The 19,076-nt window shown below is 40.9% G+C and overlaps 1 protein-coding gene across 1 annotated transcript in view; it reads left to right on the top strand.

Annotated features, from left to right (window-relative positions):
• Positions 1–2,358: 2,358 nt before the first annotated feature.
• Positions 2,359–19,076, top strand: part of ENPP1 (ectonucleotide pyrophosphatase/phosphodiesterase 1) — a 60,185-nt gene continuing 43,467 nt past the window's right edge. Inside the window, exon 1 of the mRNA XM_019729374.3 lies at positions 2,359–2,617. Within this exon, the coding sequence (XP_019584933.3) occupies positions 2,381–2,617 (237 nt within the window). The 5' untranslated portion in view covers positions 2,359–2,380. The remainder of the gene's footprint in view (positions 2,618–19,076) is intronic.

Raw genomic sequence — 19,076 nt, 5'->3', positions numbered from 1 at the left:
AAGCAGAGTGGTTTAGGATTAAGGGGGAAACATTCATTGTTCACCTTTGCACTCACCAGAGAAGTTGTGTTGCAGTTTTATATCTCATGATTTCATTGTACTTTGGAGTGTACTGTCCCTCAGACCATTTAGAATATAAATAAGACTTCAACAAGGCTTAACAACAGGCACTGCAATGTCTATAGCTAAAAATGATATGAGTGGCATACTTGATCCACTTTTATTCCTCTGATTTTATAATTCCAATTGGATTTTTAGTTACTCATAAAAGTCCCACCTGGCACAGGGGAGGCATGAACATAAGGCAGAGGCCACATCCTGGTGGCTTGTGTGCCAGGCCCACCCCGCAGATGTGTTACATTTTGTTTGGCCTGTAAAGTGTTTCAAAAAATTGTTTTTCTCAGTTTTGCAGACAAAATTTTGCAATCTGGAGAATTCACATAAACATCTAAATTCCCTGTTTCGCTTGAGAAATCCATCTGGCCACAATGGGCACACAATCAATTTACTGCAGAATTAAATGCTGCACCCTTCAAGAGGGCACACAGTTCACCTAAAGGAGACGGCTTCACTCATTTTTGGTTCCTGTTGATGCTTAGATTGTACACTGACTTTTCCAATGGGTGAAGTCTTTAAAGTGATTTATTGCCTTGGGATGCAGACAATAACTTATTCCACTTGTTTTGTCAGGTTCAAAGCCACTTTGGAAGATCTCTGTGGAGTTGCTTTTAAAAGTTTTGACACTCATTTGACCAGTCTCCTTTCAGCAAATCTTTGTCCTTGAATCTGATTTTTGGAAACAGTTAAGGGAAAATTTGGAGCCAAGTTTGGGGTAAAAAAAATATGTGTAACTATGAAATGGTGAAAACCTGTTTCTCTTGGGTGGTTTGTAAGCTGACTCAAAGGTAATTGAAAAAAAAAAAAAAACAACTCAATAATGCTTTGATGGATGGAGTTTACTCCTTCCAGATGTCAACTATCCTTTCCACTAAGCTTTCAGACTAGCCTATTTGTGACTCTATTATGCATATATGACTTGGGTTTTAATTTTTTGTTTATTGCCTTCACCCCCTTGGATCTAGACTGAAAGCCATTTGGAAAAGACATACTTTTATTCATCTTTGATATGGTATGTGTAGTTGGAGGCCAAAGATTGAAGGATTCATTATTGAATGAATGAATGAATGAACGAATGAATGAATGGAGTCAATATACATGAAAAGCATCTCAAGTTAAAGATTTTAAAGGGGACAACATACACTTTATATCTGTTAAACACCTGGTCTCGTTTTTTTTAAAAAAATTGACTATATTTGTGTAATGAAAAAATGAATTGTTTTGGAATTGTATAACTTTCCTTTGGCAGTGAAGGCAGTCCCAGGTATTGCAAAGCTCTTGAAAGTCACTAGTTTCACCTTGACTGGCAAGACTCCCTTTACTACACACTTGTGGTTTTTCTGATGAGCAAGGAAATGTAAAAGTTGAAGAATCAAAGGTGAATCAACACCCACCAAGGATTATAGCCTACTGTTCGTGTCCTAGTTCAAAAATAAAATATTGAAGTATTTCAGATTGAGATAATTTTTGATATTGCTAACCAATTCTCAGCATCAACCTCAGGACAGGGCAACGGGACACTTTGAAGCCTTCAATATAGAAAATTTAAAGGAACTAATAAGTATATTAAAACAAGAGCAAGGACAAAACCCCAGAAAACACAAAAACCCGTGGAAGACTAAGTATCCCTTCTCTGTGTGTTTTTGCAAAACCAGATATTTTAAGGTAGGATGTTCCTCTCTCGGAGTAGTGCAGATAGTGGGCCGGCAGGCTTGGAGGGAATTCTTGATTGTTTCTATACGTGGGAGAAAAAGAAGATCGTAGTCCCCCTATTTACATGTGCACCCACAAACACACAGGTCTGTCCCGACTCCACTCTCCTACCTTGGGGAAACTGCACGAGACTGGGCCGCTGCATCCTACTTCTGCTATTCCTGCACTATTTTGGGAGCCCATGATCTCATGCCCTCTGCAGACCACACTCTGCAATTCCAGTCCAGCCCGCGCCACGAGGCCACGCAGGGCGATTCCTGCAAGTGTTCGGAAGGTGCCCCGGGGCGCGGGGAGGGGAAGGCTTTGGGGGAAGTTAAAGGTACGCCCACGTTAAAGGACCCAAAATAACCGACACACAAAGTGCCCGAAATCAGACAGGAAGCCAAATAATCCAGGGCGTTGAGTTGCTTTCCCCCTCACTTCTAGCTCTGGGCGGCGGGCGACTAGCCAAGGGTCTGGCGACGAGGGGCGGGCGCGGCGGCGGGGCGGGGCCGGTGCGGAGCCTATTAAAGGTGCGGCGGGGCGGCGGGGCGGGAGCGCCCCGGACACGATGGAGCGCGACGGATGCGCGGGGGGCGGGAGCCGCGGCGAGGGCGGGCACGACCGCCGGGAGGGCCCGGCGGGGAACGGCCGCGACCCAGGCCGCGGCCACGCCGCCGAGGCACCCGGGGACTCGCAGACGGCAGCGTCCTTGCTGGCCCCCATGGACCTGGGGGAGGAGCCGCTGGAAAAGACGGCGCGCGCCCGCCCGGCCAAAGACCCCAACACTTATAAAGTGCTCTCGCTGGTAGGTCCGCGGCCCCGCGCGGCGCCCGGGGCGGGGAGGGCGGCACCAGCTCCTGCGCTCCGAGCGCGATCAGCACCCGCGACCAGGAGAGAGGCAGCTTGTGTGCCGCTCCTGTTCGCCCTCGCGCTCATCTCTGCTGGCTGCACAGCGTGCTCATCACTCCTGTGCCTTCTCTTCACCCCAGGGGAATAGTTCACTCTCATTTGTATTAACTGATGCATAAAAAAGGGCCTGTTCCTGAAAGCAGGCTGTTAAAAATTGGTCTATATAAACACCGTCTCTAACCCCCAGGGAGTGCAAGGTTTTCAAAGGGGAAAAATTACCAGCCCGAAAGTTGTTGATCTTAGGAACTACCAACAATGTTTTATCCCCTGTGGTTGGCGTTTGGGTGGCTCTGGGTGCGATATTGATGACTCACCTGGTGTTAACTGATTCCACTTGAAAAGATTGAAGAGAGCTCAGTGTATTTCAGGAACTTGGGAAAATACATTTTCCTTTGGTTCTGTTTAGGAATTTCCTTGCAGCTGTTTAGAAATTCCATCAATATTCATATTATGTGAGTGTAAAGAAACGATTATGATTCTTTGTCCACTCTTTAAACTATTGGCTACTCGGTTTTGTTGCTAACAAAAGTCCTTATTATTCCTTAGCTATTCTTTTATGACAGTTGCAGGATCCACAGTCAACTTTGTGAAATGTGGGGGTTGTTTTTCAGTCTAGATCTGTGGTGAGAAGTGCTGGACTGAGAACGTTGGGTTCTTGGCTTCGTTGTTATTAATGGCTGAGGCCTTCCATAACCACTCCCCAAACCGCGATTTGTTCTTTGTTAAAATGAGGACAACATCAACTCCACTGCACATCGCGTAAGATTATTGTGAGAATCACATGGAACAATGCATTTGGGGAAGTAAATTAAAAGACTACAAGGAGAACAAATCACTTTTATTGTAACATATGGAAAGAACAGATTTCCACATATAGAGTGCCCTAAAATATATCGTCACTTACATGTTATGATTTGAACAATGATGTGTAGACAATATCTTTTCTGACTTTTGAAATCTTTTTTCCTTTTGTAAGCATTTCCATTTTCACTGTAGTTTGGGTATCATGGAACTATTACAGTACTTTGAGGAATCAACATTCCTAAAGAGATGGTGTCATACGTAGTACTTAAAAACAAGCCTGAGAGTCAATGAGTAAAGTGTCCCAAAGTATGATTTTATCTCAAAATATATTTTGCATCATATATCACTGTTTATGTCTAGAACACATGATATTGATGAGAACTTAGTTTTAAGTCTATTGAGTTACCTTTTTAGTTTTTGTTAATAGGAGCCCTTAGCTTTTTTATCACAATCATTTCAATTTTTAGTATCAGTACTTTCAGGTGTTTAGCACACTATGAGCATTCAGTAACTATACATTGAATCTGTATGTAACTCCAATGTAAAATCATATCTAAATGTTCATACTCTAGAAATGTTGCTAAATTTAGGTTTTAAATCTTTCCTACTCATTTACTTAGAGATTTACAATTGGTATCAGTAGAGGTCTGCCTTTGGAACATGCATTCTGGTCTTTGACCCATGCGATCAGCTGGTCAAGCAGTATTCTGTTATGCTCCAATGATGCAACGCCGGGTGTTTGACATGGAAGTGTCCTAGGATTTAATTTCCACAAATAGCACAATCCTAAATATTTTTTATCTCATTAGGTGGAGTCTTTTGTTGTGACACAAATTTAATTGGAAAGAACTCTTAACCTCTTGTCTTTTGATGAACTGCTGTAGGGCGTTAAAATCCACCAAAACTCATTGCTGTGTTTTTGAAACTCTTAATTTACCCACTCTTCTTTTACCCATGCACTTCCAATGGGAAAGTCTCCAAAAGGAACTTGACAATTGCCATCAAAGAGCCCTGGGACATGTCTTCTAGAAAGGAGCTGCAATTATGGGATTCCTTTTTCAGGTTAAACATGAGCACGCTTTTCATAAAGCTGAAGGAACGGATTGACTAATTGCATCTGGGGTTGAGGTTACAAGAGGCCAGCCACTAAGGAGGTCCTCAGGCACAACATTTTCATCTAGCAGGATAAACACAAGAGTAGCCTTGTAGAGAGATAATCTGTGGAAACTTGACTGTTGCATTTTTCTGAAAATCCTTCAGGTAAACTAAATGATTTGGCATGTGAGAATGGATGCAGAGGGGAAGATCCTGCCCTACCCTTGCTTCTCTCCAGTGTGGTTTTTGATCCCAGGAGACCAGCAGGCCCTGCTCTGGGAGCTTTGGCTCTAGGCCCTGGAAATGCTCATTCTTAGGCACAGAGCCAGACTGCAGGAAACTTCAAGAGGGCAAATACACGTTGTATTCTCTATATACTTCAGGAGATATGTTAAATACTGGATCCTTTCCTTGGTTCCAAATTAAATTTTGAACCGAAATATTCACATCCACTGAGGTTAGACTTGAAGATTTATTTGAGATGTCTTTTTTGCTCCCTGGCATAATTTTAAGGGGGCAGGTAACTTTCACCCACATGGCAGTAGATTTCTCCATTCTCCAGTGAGCTGTTCTATGGCATTATTTTGTGTTTGTGAAATTCTGCTGTACTCATGAATACATAGACCTGTGTATGTGTGTGTAAAGGGCCTTGTGTGTGGGTGGTGGTAAGTAAAGACTACTTTCACCTTTCACTGAAAGAGTTCTTTGTAAGTGGCAGAAGTTGGCCTTGTTTATCATAAATTTGGTTGTGAAGGTTATTTGTTCTGTTACGTAGATTCTCTTTCCTTCCTCTTGTAGCATATTATCTTATCTCTAGAATACAGCATGGAGAATATTCAAGATAGTTCTCTGCTCTTAATCTGTCCTAGAATTGACATTGCTCTTTGATTTGTAAAATGTAACATCTGTCCAGCCATACTTTAGCATTTATTTCAAAATGACCAGAACATCTTGGAGGCCAAAGAAGTCTCCTGTTTGCCCCTTTATGGTATTTGTTCCACATGTTCTAGTGAAATGCGCCAGAAATTTCTAGGAACCCAACAAGACTGTTGTATTTACTACTGGGCCTAACACAGGGCCTTACGCTTAGTGTCAGGTTTTCGTTCAATGAATGAACGCACTGTGTTTTTACCTAGACCTGGTGACACACTGACTTGGCAAAGGGCAAGACGGGAAGACAAAATACACAACCACATACCCATATACCCATATGGCTGGGTATATGGGTATATGAAGGTTGGGAATCCAAATATAGATTCACTAAGAGAGATGACACTTGGGTATAAATCCAGGGACAATATCAAACTGGTATCAAACATTTTATTAGTGTGTACTGATAATTATTTCTGTAATATGTAAAAATATAATAGTATAATATAACTATTGCTATAAAAGGGAGATGGAAGAGGCAGTAAATGAACTGGAAACAGAAATTCCCAGCTGAGGCCAACCTACCTAAGAGGCCAAACAGGGCCTCCATGATAACTTGAATTCAGAATTAGGATCTATCCACTGGGCATTCGCTCAGGTACAAACAACCCCAGTGTGGCCATCTGGCATGTACAAGTAAGGCCACCCCGAAGGTTCAAATGAGAGTCTCCTCACTTATACCAAGGCCTCTTTTTTTTTTTTTTTTTTTTTTTTTTTAAGGGGAACAGGACTTTATTGGGGAACAGTGTGTACTTCCAGGCCTTTTTTTTTTTTTTCTTTCCCAAGTCAAGTTGTCCTTTCAATCTTAGTTGTGGAGGGTGCTGTTCAGCTTCAAGTTGTTGTCCTTTCAGTCTTAGTTGTGGAGGGCACAGCTCAGCTCCATGTCCAGTTGCCATTGCTAGTTGCAGGGGGCACAGCCCACCATTCATTGCGGGTGTTGAACCGGCAACCATGTGGTTGAGAGGACCCACTCCAACCAACTGAGCCATCTGGGAGCTCAGTGGCAGCTCAGCTCAAGGTGTCTTGTTCAATCTTAGTTGCAGGGGCGCTGCCCACCATCCCTTGCGGGACTCGAGGAGTTGAACTGGCAACCTTGTGGTTGAGAGCCCACTGGCCCATGTGGGAATCGAACCGGTAGCCTTCGAAGTTAGGAGCATGGAGCTCTAACCGCCTGAGACACCGGCCGGCCAACCAAGGCCACTTTTGTTTTCATGACTTTGCTGTCACACCCCAAGTTCAGTCTTTGTGGATCTTGTAGGGAACTATTTTCTCCAGCGTCACTTTCTTTTGCTTCCTTTCTTCTGCTCCGAGTCATATTCTGATATTTTTTCTCTCTCAGGATTAATATCTGAGCTGTTTCTACTCAATACATTTTCTTTCTCATGGACACTCAGCCATCTTTTCAACATATTTCTTTTTTTCCTCCTATCACACTTTTTCAGTTAACTCTGGACACTCAGTTTTGTCATCTCCTCTTGCCCCATCATGTCCTAATTATGACTCTGAAAAGAATCCCTAATGGCCATGTTGGGAGACCTTATACATTCTTAGATATAATAAAGAACTGGGGTCCATTAATCCTTTTAGAACATTTGCAGAAATTTTTATTCTCATTTTCCTCTAGCTAATACTTTTTTCCTCAGATACCAATGCAAAAGTCAATGAAAACAGCTTTATAGTCAGTTTTGTTTTTGATGAATTCCATTGCAAAATATTTGTGTGACTTTTAAGACATAGCAAATGTATCTTATCTATATTATGGGCTTGGACAAGCCAGAGATGCATAAATTATTATTATTTTTTTTTTTTTTTTTGCGGGGGGAAGGGCATTTCAAGTTTCAAACAACTTAGGAACAAATAAGCTTTTGGAATACTTGTAATTAGAGATCTGCCTTTGATTCAAACAAACATGCCTCTATCAACCATGAAATGTCCTCCAAATAACAAAAATAAACAAAAGTACTTTTAGTAGAATAGAGATTACTCTTCTGAACTTAAGTTCTGTGCAGCAAGAACTGATAATCAGAATGATGACCCAAGATGAAAATCCTTTGGCATCAAATAAGAGCTGAGTTATGTATTTACCAGGGAAAGAAAGCGTAATAATACATTTAAGAGGGCTTTCCAAAAATAAATAAATAAATAACCAGAATGTTCAGCTAAATATTAATTAGAACACTCTATTTCTAGAGTATTGTAGTTATCTGAGATTCACTTCTAAGAATTAAGACAGCATCTATAATATTTTTCATTATTTTCTGCTCATTCCCTTTTAGTTTTTAGAATACAATTTGGTGGAGATGTAGGTATTAAAAGTTTAGATGATTATAATCATTCACATAGCACTTCAAAGTTTTAGAAAGCATTTTCCCATAGATTGTTAATTGATCCTCAACAGCTTTAAATTGGGTAGTATGGTGACACTCCTACTTTACAGGTAAGGAAACATCTGGTTCCCAGGGGTACAATCTGTATTCTTAAGCATTAGTGTGCATAGGAACCATTTGGAAACTATTAAAAACAGACTCTTGGGCTCCAATCCCAGAGATTGTGATGTGAATATTTGGAATTGTTATGGACTGAATGTTTGTGTCCCCACTCCCCACCCCGATTCATATGTTGAAGCCCTACCCTAAGAATGTGATGCTGTTTGGAAGTAGGGCCTTTGGGTAGTATAATTAAGTTTATATTAGGTCAGGAGAATGGGGTTCTCATGGTGGAGTGAGTGGCCTGAAAAGAAAAGAGAGAGAGAGAGACAGAGAGAGAGAGAGAGAGAGAGAGAGAGAGAGAGAGAGAGATCTTGTCCTTTTTCTTGATGCATTCACCAAGGAAAAACCATGTGAGCAAAAAGGTGGCCATCTGAAAGCCAGGAAAGAGAGTTCTCACCAGCAGTTGAACTGGTCAGCAACTTGATCTTGGATTTCCCAATCTCCATAACTGTGAGAAAATAAATTTCTATTTAAGCCATCAAGTATATGGTATGTTGTTATAGTAGCCTTAAGCACACCAAGACAGGAATGGACCCAATGAATTTGCACTCAAGTTATTTAGGTGTAGGTGGTTCATTTACTCCACTTTTAGAAACTGGGTTAAATTTATAGGCAAAAGTCACACCATTAGGAAATTGTAGACTATCATAAGTGAAGGGGCTTTTAACTCAGAGTTTTACTCTGGACTAATGCCTTCCATTTGCCATTCCCATCCATTTGCCATTTGCCATTGTGTAAAGTCAATTCTCTTGTGTTATTGTGAGCTTCCAGTGTATACAAACTTTTGGGACATTGGCTTTCTTCTTATTTTCAGTTTCCTTCTTTTTTTTTTTTTTTTTTTTTTTTTAAAGATTTTATTGAGGAAGGGGAACAGGACTTTATTGGGGAACAGTGTGTACTTTCAGGACTTTTTTCCAAGTCAAGTTGTTGTCCTTTCAATCTTAATTGTGGAGAGTGCCGTTCAGCTTCAAGTTGTTGTCCTTTCAGTCTTAGTTGTGGAGGGTGCAGCTCAGCTCCAGGTGCAGTTGCCGTTGCTAGTTGCAGCGGGCACAGCCCACCATCCCTTGCGGGAGTCGAACCGCCAACTTTGTGATTGAGAGGACGCGCTCCAACCAACTGAGCCATTCGGGAAGCAGCTCAGCTCAAGGTGCTGTGTTCAATCTCAGTTGCAGGGGGCGCTGCCCAGCATCCCTTGTGGGACTCGAGGAGTTGAACCAGCAACCTGTGGTTGAGAGCCCACTGGCCCATGTGGGTATCGAACTGGCAGCCTTCGGAGTTAGGAACATGGAGCTCTAACCGCCTGAGCCACCGGGCCGGCCTGAGTTTCCTTCTTAATACATGTAAAATGTACTAGAATAGGAAAATAGAGAGTCATGATAGAAAGTCATTTTGGAGGGAGTGAATTTTCACAAGCATGTCTCATTTGTAGAGTGATCATTTTCGCATCATATCTTAGGACTTTACACAAATTTAGGTGGCAAACATTTTATCATAGGTGTGATTTTGGACCCTTAAATTAAGATCATTTTGTCTTCGTTTTCAGGAAAATAATCCTGAGAAAGTAGCTTGTTCTAAATGGGTTTCTTTCCCTTCAAAAATTTTTTGATATTACCATGCATCTGGAGCTTATGGTCTCTGGTGGAGAGAGAGAACTGAAAAGAAATTCAAGTAGTTTTTTTATGATGCTATTGTACAGCAAAATAAATAAAACTGTCATGAGATTTTTCCAAATAGAGCCTCAGATTCTCCAAACTATCTTTGAATAATTTTGAATATATATGTTTATCAATATAAGAAAACACATGTAGAACAGAATTTCAGTCAGAATGTTTTAGGTGGCAGTTCTCAAAGCCTAGTCTGGATGTCTGGGGGAGTTCCTAAAGTCTTTCAGGGGGATCCATGAAGTCTAAAGGATTTTAATAACAATAGTGAGACATTATTTACCTTTTTTCACCATTTTGACATTTACACTGATGGCATTAAAGCACTGAGGGGTAAAACTGCTGGCACCTTTGCAGAAATCAAGGCAGTGGCCCCAATTGTACAAATAGTCATGCACTTAACAATTAAAAATAAAATAAGTTTTGCTTAAAAGAATGTACTAGATGAAGCAGTAAAAATAACCTTGATGAAGCAGATTTTATTCAATTTCAACTCTAAATTGCCTGTCTTTACTATTCTGTGTGACAAAATTGGAAGTATTATATAGTATATCTACTGCATGCTGAGGTACCAATGTTTTCTGGATGAAAAGCAATTGTGCAATTGATTTGGAAGCTTAACTGACTGCTTTTTTTTCATGGAACACCATTTTTAGTTGAAAGAAAAACTGACCAACGGTGGTTACAGACTTGGGTATTTGGCATGTAGTTTTTAAAAAATGAATGATCTTAACATGTCACTTCAAGGAGAACAAATTTAGGTGACTGTCGCCTATGATAAAACCCGAGGTTTCAAGTAAATATTAGAATTTTGGAAAACTTTTATTTGCCATTGTAGTCTTGACAGCTTCCCAGTCCTTAAAGACTTTTCTGATGAAATTGATGGAGATAGGGACATAATTTTTTAAATGGCATAATAATACATGTCAACATTTGGAAAAACTACATAACTCAGTGAACCAACATTTTCCAGAGGACCAATGGATGACTTACAAAATTATACATGGATACAAGTACCATTGAAAGTGCAAGATAAACTAATGGATTTTAATGTAACAGTATGAAAAGTTCATTAATATTGTGTCCAGTTTCATATTGCATTTTGCCTTTAGGAAATTATACTTGTAGAATGCTGGTGTCCTTTTGAAGAAGAATGTCCACAATGATCTGAAAAAGGCTTCTTACGGTCCTCAGTAGTTTTTCAGAGTATAAAGGAATTTTGAGACCAAAAGTCTGGAGAATACCTGCTTTAAGAAAAGTTGTACATTCAATACTATTTAAGAAATAGGAAGGGGGCAACGGAGATTAAGACATAAAAAGAATCAGCTAGTTACAAAAGTTGTATTTTTATTTAAGGTCCTTTATAGGTTCCAAAATAATTCTACATCTCGTTCCTTTGGTTCAAACCACAGCTCTGCCATTGTCCCTGTGCTAGAAATGAAAAAAAATCATGGCTCAGAGAAATTTGGGGGACTTTGCAAAATCACAAAACTAACAATTCTCTTATTCTCATCATTGTAGTTTATTGACAGATCGTTTTGAAATCAGAATTGGGTTTAAATCCGTACTGTTATTATCTGTTTGAATGTAGGCAAATAACTTTAAATTTCCTGAATATCAGCTTCCACAACCATAAAAGAGAGATTATAAAACCATATCAGGTGTTGTTAGAATACATGAGCTAACATGTACAAATTAGCTCATAGTGCGCTCTAAGTGGTTGTTTTTCTTGTTATTGCTAATCTTCAATGTAACTGAATTTTTTATTTTTCCTTACTCAGAAGACACTTTACATCCTTGCTATCCAAATTGTGGTCTGCAGACCAGCATGTCAGTATCAACTACTTGGAACTTATAAGAAATGCAGACTCCTGGGCCTCATCCCAGACCTAACCAAACCAGAATCTTCTTTTCTATAGATCCCCAGGCATTAGTTTGCACATTAAAGTTTGAGGAGCAGCACTCCATAGGGTTATGCAGTGGAGAAGTCACAGCAATGGTAATTTCTTTAGCTGGGAATTCTAATCAACCCTTGTTCTGCCAGTGACTTCACACATGCTGCTGATTGCGTTTCGCCCTTTTCCTTCCTTAGACCTGAGGGGGGAATTAATGATAGTAGCCACACGAAGTGATCACCCTGATAAATGTAGTACGTGTCTGGCACCATATTATTGACTACATTCCCTATGCTGTTCTTTACATCCTCATGACTGTTTTGTAACTACCAATTTGTACTTCTTAATCCCTCTTCCTTTTTCACTCAACACCCAACCCCCTTCCATCTGGCAATCATCAAAATGTTTTCTGTATCTATGAGTTTGCTTCTGTTTTGTTCATTTATTTTTCTCTTTAGATTCTACATATAAGTGAAATAATATGGTATTTGTCCTTCTCTGACTTACTTCACTCAGCACAATATCCTCTAGGTCCATCCATGTTGCAGATGCAAGATTTCATTGTTTCTTAAGACTGAGTAATATTCTATTGTACATATGGACCACCTCTTCTTTATCCCTTTCCCTCTTTTTAATTTTTCAGTTACAGTTGATATTCGATATTATTAATTTCATGTGTACAGCGTATGCTTAGACATTTATGTAATTTAATAAATGACCCCCCTGACTAGTCTAGTACCCACCTGGCACTATACATAGCTATTACCGTAATATTGACTATATTTCCTACTTATGCTTTACTTTACATCCCCATGATTATTTTGTAACTAGCAATTTGTGCTTCTTAATACTTTCATCGTTTTCACCCTGCCCCTAAACCCTCCCATCTATTACCACAATAAACCCATCTGACACCATATGTAGGTATTAAAATATTATTGACTATAATTTTTATGCTATACCCTACATCCCCATGACTACTTTGTAACAACCACTTTGTATTTCTTAATCCCTACCCATTTTTCACCCACGACTCCAACCTCCCTCTCATCCGGCAACTATCAAAGTGTCTCTATATCTTTGAGTCTGTTTCTGTTTTGTTTGTTTATTTTGTTCTTTAGATTCCACTTGCAAGCAAAATCACATTGCATTTGTCTTTCACTGTCTGACATATTCCACTCAGAACAATACCCTCCAGGTCCATCCATGCCACCACAGATGGAAAGAACCCATTCCTTCCCTGGCCGAGCAATATTCCATTATGTATATATGTACCACCACCTCCTCTTTATCCATTCTTCTGTCAGTGGACACCCAGGCTGCCTCTACATCTTGGCCATTGTAAACAGTGCTGCAATGAACATATGGATGCACAAGTCCCTGGAAGTAGGATTACTGGGTCCTTCTCTGTCTCTTGTTATATAGCACATGTCCCCAGGAATTGAGATTACTGGGTTCTTCTCTGTCCTTTGTTACAGCCTTTGTTTTAAAGTCTGTTATCTGGTATACACGTAAGTATTGCTACCCCAGCTTTATTTATTTATTTATTTATTTATTTATTTATTTATTTATTTATTTTCCGTTTTCATGAAATAACTTTTTCCATCCCTTTACTTTCCATCTGTGTGTGTCTTGAAGTCTGAAGTTAGTTTCTTGTAGGCAGTGTATGTAAGAATTTTATTTTCTTATCCATTCACCCACTGTATGTTTTTGATTGCAGCATTTAATCCACTTACATTAAAAGCAATTCTTGGTAGGTACGTAGTTATTGCCATTTTATTCATATTTTTTATTTTCTTTCTCTCTCTTTTTTTTTTTTTTGTCTTAAGGCAGTCCCTCTAACATTGCTTGTAATACTGGTTGGGTGATGATGAACACCTTTAGCTTTTTCTTTTCTGGGAAACTCTTTATCTGTCCTTTGATTTTAAATGATAGTCTTGCTGGATAAAGTACCCTTGGTTGTAGGTCCTTGCTTTTCATCGCATTGAATATTTTGTGCCAATACCTCTGGCCTGCAAAGTTTCTGTTGAGAAATCAGCTGACAGTCTTATGGGAGCTCCCTTGTAGGTAACTACGTGCTTTTCTCTTGCTGCTTTTAGGATTCTCTCTTTGTCTTTAACCTTTGCCATTTTAATTATAATATGTCTAGGTGAGGGCCTGCTTGGATTCATCTTGTTTGGGACTCTCTGCACTCCCCGGACTTGTACGTCTATTTCTTTCACCAGATTAGGAGATTTTTCAGTCATTATTTCTTCAAATAGGTTCTCAATCCCTTGCTCTCCTTCTCCTTCTGGTACCCCTATGATGCGAGTGTTGTTACTCTTGATATCATCCCAAGGATCTCTTAAACTGTCCTCATTTTTTTTGGATTTTTTTTTTTTCTTTTTGCTGTTCCAATTGTGTGTTTTCTGCTACCTTGTCTTTCAAATTGCTGATTTGATCCTCTACTTCATCTAATCTATTGGAGATTCCTTCTAGAGCCCACTGGGCTTCATTTCAGTTACTATATTCTTTACTTTTTATTATTTTTTTTATGGTTTCTATATCCTTTTTTATGCTTGCTTTCTCTTTGTTGAAGTCCCCACTAACTTCCTTGAGCACCCTCATAACCATTGTTTGAATTCTATACCTGGTAGGTTGCTTGCCTCCATTTTGTTTAGTTCTTTTTCTGGAGTTTTCTCTTGATTTTTAATTTGGGATGTATTTTGTTTGTTTGTTTGTTTCCTCATTTTGGCTGCCTCACTGTGTTTGTTTCTATATATTAAGTAAGGCGGCGACGTCTCCTAGTCTTTCCAGGTAGCCTAATGTAATAGCGGTCCTGTGGGGCCCAGTGGCACAGTCTCCCTGGTCTCCTGAGCCAGGTGTTCCAGGAGTGTCCCTTGTATGGGTTGTGTGTGCCCTCCTGTTATAGTTGAGCCTTGATTGCTGTTGGCATGTCAGTGGTGGTATTGACCCTCGGGCTGACTGGCTGTGGGGTTTGGCCACGTCCACAGCTTATATGGCTGCTGTGTGGGGGTCTTACCACATGGAGCAAGATTCACCCCAGTGGGCTCTGGTTCCTGTTGACACCACCCTTTGTGTGCCACTTGTGGGGCTGATTGGACAATGTTCTGCTGTGATCTGAAGCCAACCTCCAAGAATGTTGGTTCTGGGTCTCTTGGGAAGGGCTCCAGTGCAGGCCCAGGCAGCTACTGCCTGTGACTGGCTGGGAAGTACCTGGTAGGAGCTACAAAGTGATCCATAGTTGGTCACTGCCTGTGCTGTACCTAGAGGTACATGGGAGAGGCCACGCTGCAAACCCAGGTTAGCTGCTACCGGTACCGGATCTGGGGTAGCTCCACAAAAAGCCAGAACATTCCAAGGCCTGTTGCCATCTGCTAGCTCCTGTAAGGTTCAGCTGCCAATAAAGCCTCCTGTGGGTATGCAAGTTGGGTGATGCAGAGTTTCAGTGAAGCAGTGGAACTTACCAGGCCAATCAGATTCAGATTTGGTCCGTGAGTGTGGGCTCAAAAACAGGAAAGATGGCACCCGCCTGCTGGCTGCACAAGAAGATTTCTCATACAGGGAAAATGGGGACTGTCCCTCCAGTCCTTGCTCCAAAATTACACCACTCAATCTCTCCCCATATGTCTCTAATACAAGTCACCATCCCTCCATCAGTGCTCAGGGTGAGTGCTTGTGCAGGCTTTTTAAGAGGATGTCTGGGTTTCCTGCAGCTTTCTGTCTCACCCATATGGTTGGAATCCCCACTGCTTTTCACAGCCAGAAGTTGTGGTGTCTCCTCTTTCTGCCACCAGTACTCGAGGCTAGGGAATCTGGTCCCTTGCTCTCTGAGGGGAACCTTTGTGGCTGAGATATCTGTCCCGATTTTCAACCACCGCACATGGGTGTGGGACCAGCCAATTTCGCATCTCCACTCCTCCTACCAGTCTCGACATGGCTTCTTTATATCCTTAGTTATAAAAGTTCTGTTCAGCTAGACTTCAGGTGGTTCTCCAGGTTGATTGTTCTGTAATTTATTTGTAATTTTGTTGTGTTCTCGGGATGAGGCAAACACAGCATTTATCTACTCCGCCATCTTGGGTCTCCTCTGTCCATTCATCTCAACTAGGTTTTCAATTCCTTGTTTTCTCTTTTCTCCTACTAGTACTACTATGATGCAAATATTGGTACGCTTGATATTGTCCCAGAGACCCTTTAAGCTGTCCTCATTTTTTTATTTTCTTGTGGCTGTTCTGATAGGGTGTTTTCTGCTATGTTATCTTCTAAATCACTGATTTGATCCTCTGCTTCATCTAATCTACTGTTAATTCTCTGTAATGTATTCTTCATTTCCCTTATTGTATTTTTTATTTCTGACTGTTCTTTATTATGTTTTCTATCTTCATTTTTATGTTTTCTGTTGCTTTGTTAAAGTTCTCAATGAGTCCATCCACTCTTCCCCTAAGTTCATTAAGCATCCTTATAACCAGTGTTTTGAACTCTGCATCTGGTAGATTGCTTGTCTCCATTTTGTTTAGTTGTTTTTCTGGAGCTTTGTTCTGTTCTTTCATTTGGGATGTGTTTCTTTGTCTTGCCATTTTGTCTGCCCCCTTGTGTTTGTTTCTATGTATTAGATAGGGCTGCTATGTCTCCTGGTCTTAGTAGAGTGGCTTTATGTAGTAGATGTCCCGTGGGCCCCAGTGGCATTCTCCCTCGTCACCTGAGCTGGGTGTTCCAGGTGTGTTCCTTGTGTGGGTTCTGTGTGCCCTTCTATTTTAGTTTAGCCTTGATTGCTGTTTGGACATCAATGGTAGGGATTGGCTCTCAGGCTGATTGGTGAGGACTGGCTGTGATGACAGTAGAGGAACTGTAGTGCAGGAACTGACCATATGGAACAGGATTAACTTTAGCAGGGCTCTGGTGCCTGTCCTGTCTACCCTTTGAATATGTTGTCCTGGGATGTGGCCTCCAGTGATGCTCTGGCTCGGCCTACTTGGTGTGCCAGCCCCAGGGCCTCCTGGGAGGGGACCTGCCACAGGCCAAGTTCAGCTGCAGCCTGTGCCCAGCCTGGGGCCTCCCTTTCATGAGCCACCAAGCAATCTGCAGATTGCCACAATCTGCCCTGGGCTTGGAAATACCTCAAGAGGCCAAGCTATGAATTGAAGCCAGCTGCCACAAATGCCAAACTTGGGTCTGATCAGCAAGAGGTACAGGGCACCCTGGGGCCAGATGCTGCTTACTTGGGGTTTGTGAACCTTTGAGAGGTTTTAGGAAAATCTTCAGCATGAGCCAAGATAGGCCATTTGTGTGGAAAAGTTGTTGGAAGTGGCTTGGTTGGGCCTGCAAGTTCGGTGGGGTGGGGTCTTAGGGAATCACCAGGGCAGGGTGAATGGTGTTTGCCAGGTTGATGGAGACTCAGACATGGTGGCCACCTGTGTCTACATGCCCGGAGGGGAGAGGGCTCAACAAAGGAACAGTAGATTCTGTCAGCACTTCCATCTGGAAGAAAGCTGCCCCTCCAGCCCTTACCCTGAATCCAGACTACTTAATTCCTCCCCTTACGTCCCTGGCACCTTGCAAGCTGCTGCCCCAGCACTGGAGCTCAGAGCAAGTGAGACAATCAGTGGGTAAGTCTATGTGTGAGCTCTTTAACAGGAGTGCCTGGGACTGCAGCCACCCTCTCGCTCATTCAACAAAAATTTCTCCTGATTTTCACAGCCAGGAGTTATGGGGACTTCTCTTCCTGGCATTTGAACCTTGGACTGGGGAGCCTGTTGTGGAACTGGGATGCCTTGCTTCTCTTGCGGGGAGCTCTGCAGCTGAGATATCCCTTCTGATTTTTAACCACCATACGCGGGTGTGGGGCCAGGGTGTTTCAGGTCTCCGTCCCTCCTACCAGCCTCATGTGGCTTCTGTCTGTCCTTAGTTATAGGAATTCTGTTCAGTTAGACTTCAGGTGATTTCTCAGCAATGTGTTCTATAGATTAATTGTAATTTTGATGTGGTCATGAGAGGAGGTGAGCCTAGCATTTATCTACTCTGCCATCTTGACTGGAAATCTAGCACCATTGCTCTTGTCACGTGTACAGAACACTGGATACACAATGTCTTACTCCCTTCATGTGTGCAGTTTCCATCTCTCAGGAGCCTACCTATTCTCTCATTTGTTTTCTTATACTTTAATTGCCTCTTCCTTACTCTGCCCTGACTTGTCCTTTAATTTCTCGTTATTGCTCTTGGTTGTGCCAGTCTTCTGCCTTTGCTGTGATCTGAAAACATTGAGATGTTTTTTCCAATTCAACCATCCATCTTTCAAAATACCAAGTAGATGTCACTTTATATCTCATCATCAATAGAACTCTTCAATTCAAAGTTTCCACCACAGTGCTTTCTCCATAATCAACAATGTACTTGACCAAAAATCAAAACAAAGAATCTTATACTAGGGCTTTTCCAGTGGTGTTGAATCAGGTTAAATGTCCTCTGTGCAGAATTTGTTCCATAACACTTAAAACTTTGCCAATCACACTGGTTTCCTAAGTGCCACCCAGCATCATTTAGATTAGTCTTCTGGAGAGTAGGAAACAGGTGAATAAAAAAATAACGTATATTCATGTGGAAGGGTGTGGTTCAGGGGCATTATGAATACTGTGTCCGTCTTTTCTATTTTTGAATTAACCAGGGAAATAAGTACAAAACAACTCTATATTTGTACACTATTGAAATATCTTACTGATCAGTTCAAAGGAAGTATAGATAGAGTATGTTGACATATAAAAGTGTCTTACATTTCTCACCTCTTCGGAACTTTCAAAGAAAAAGAGAACATTTATTTTTCTGGGGTGATTCGGACAAAGGTCTTGAGAGAAAGGGGTCATATAAAGAGCCCTAAACTTGGAATCACAAGAATTATTTGCCATGTGACCTTTGAACAGTCGCTTGGCTTCTCTGACTTTCTATTTCCTTAACCATAATAAGAGGGGTTTGGACTAGGTGGGTTCTTTCTAGGTCTAAAATCTTAGACATGGAGAGCTGACAATATTTTTCTCTTATAAAAATACTACATATTGAAGAAAGCTCAGAAAATACAAAAAAGTATAAAGATATTAAAAATTGCTGTTTTCTTATTATATGCTATCACTATTTTGTTCCTACTCCCAGGACTTTTCTATGTGTATGAACTACTTTTTTTTTTTTTTAACAAAACTACATATGTTTCATTGCCTTTTTTCATTTATGTTTCATTATGAGATTTACCACTGCTAGAAAGCTTTTCAGTGTGTCTTTCATGAGTAGGGTTTGAGACTTTTATAATCTTAGTTCATTAGATGATATTTGAAACCACCTCTAGTTGTACGTCAGATGTAATCAGTCCCCAATTTATTTTTCTAGTACATATTTTCTTTTTTATTTATTTCTTAACTCTATCTCCATTGCTCATGTCTCTTTTTTATGGTTTATTAGTTTTCCTAAAATAATGACTTCCCTTCATTAAGATT

This window comes from Rhinolophus sinicus, chromosome 2 (assembly GCF_057876585.1).
Source record: "Rhinolophus sinicus isolate RSI-liver-muscle chromosome 2, RSI-T2T, whole genome shotgun sequence".
Lineage (NCBI taxonomy): Eukaryota > Metazoa > Chordata > Mammalia > Chiroptera > Rhinolophidae > Rhinolophus > Rhinolophus sinicus.
Note: the sequence above shows the minus strand (reverse complement) of the source record. Positions and strands in the feature narration are given on the sequence as shown.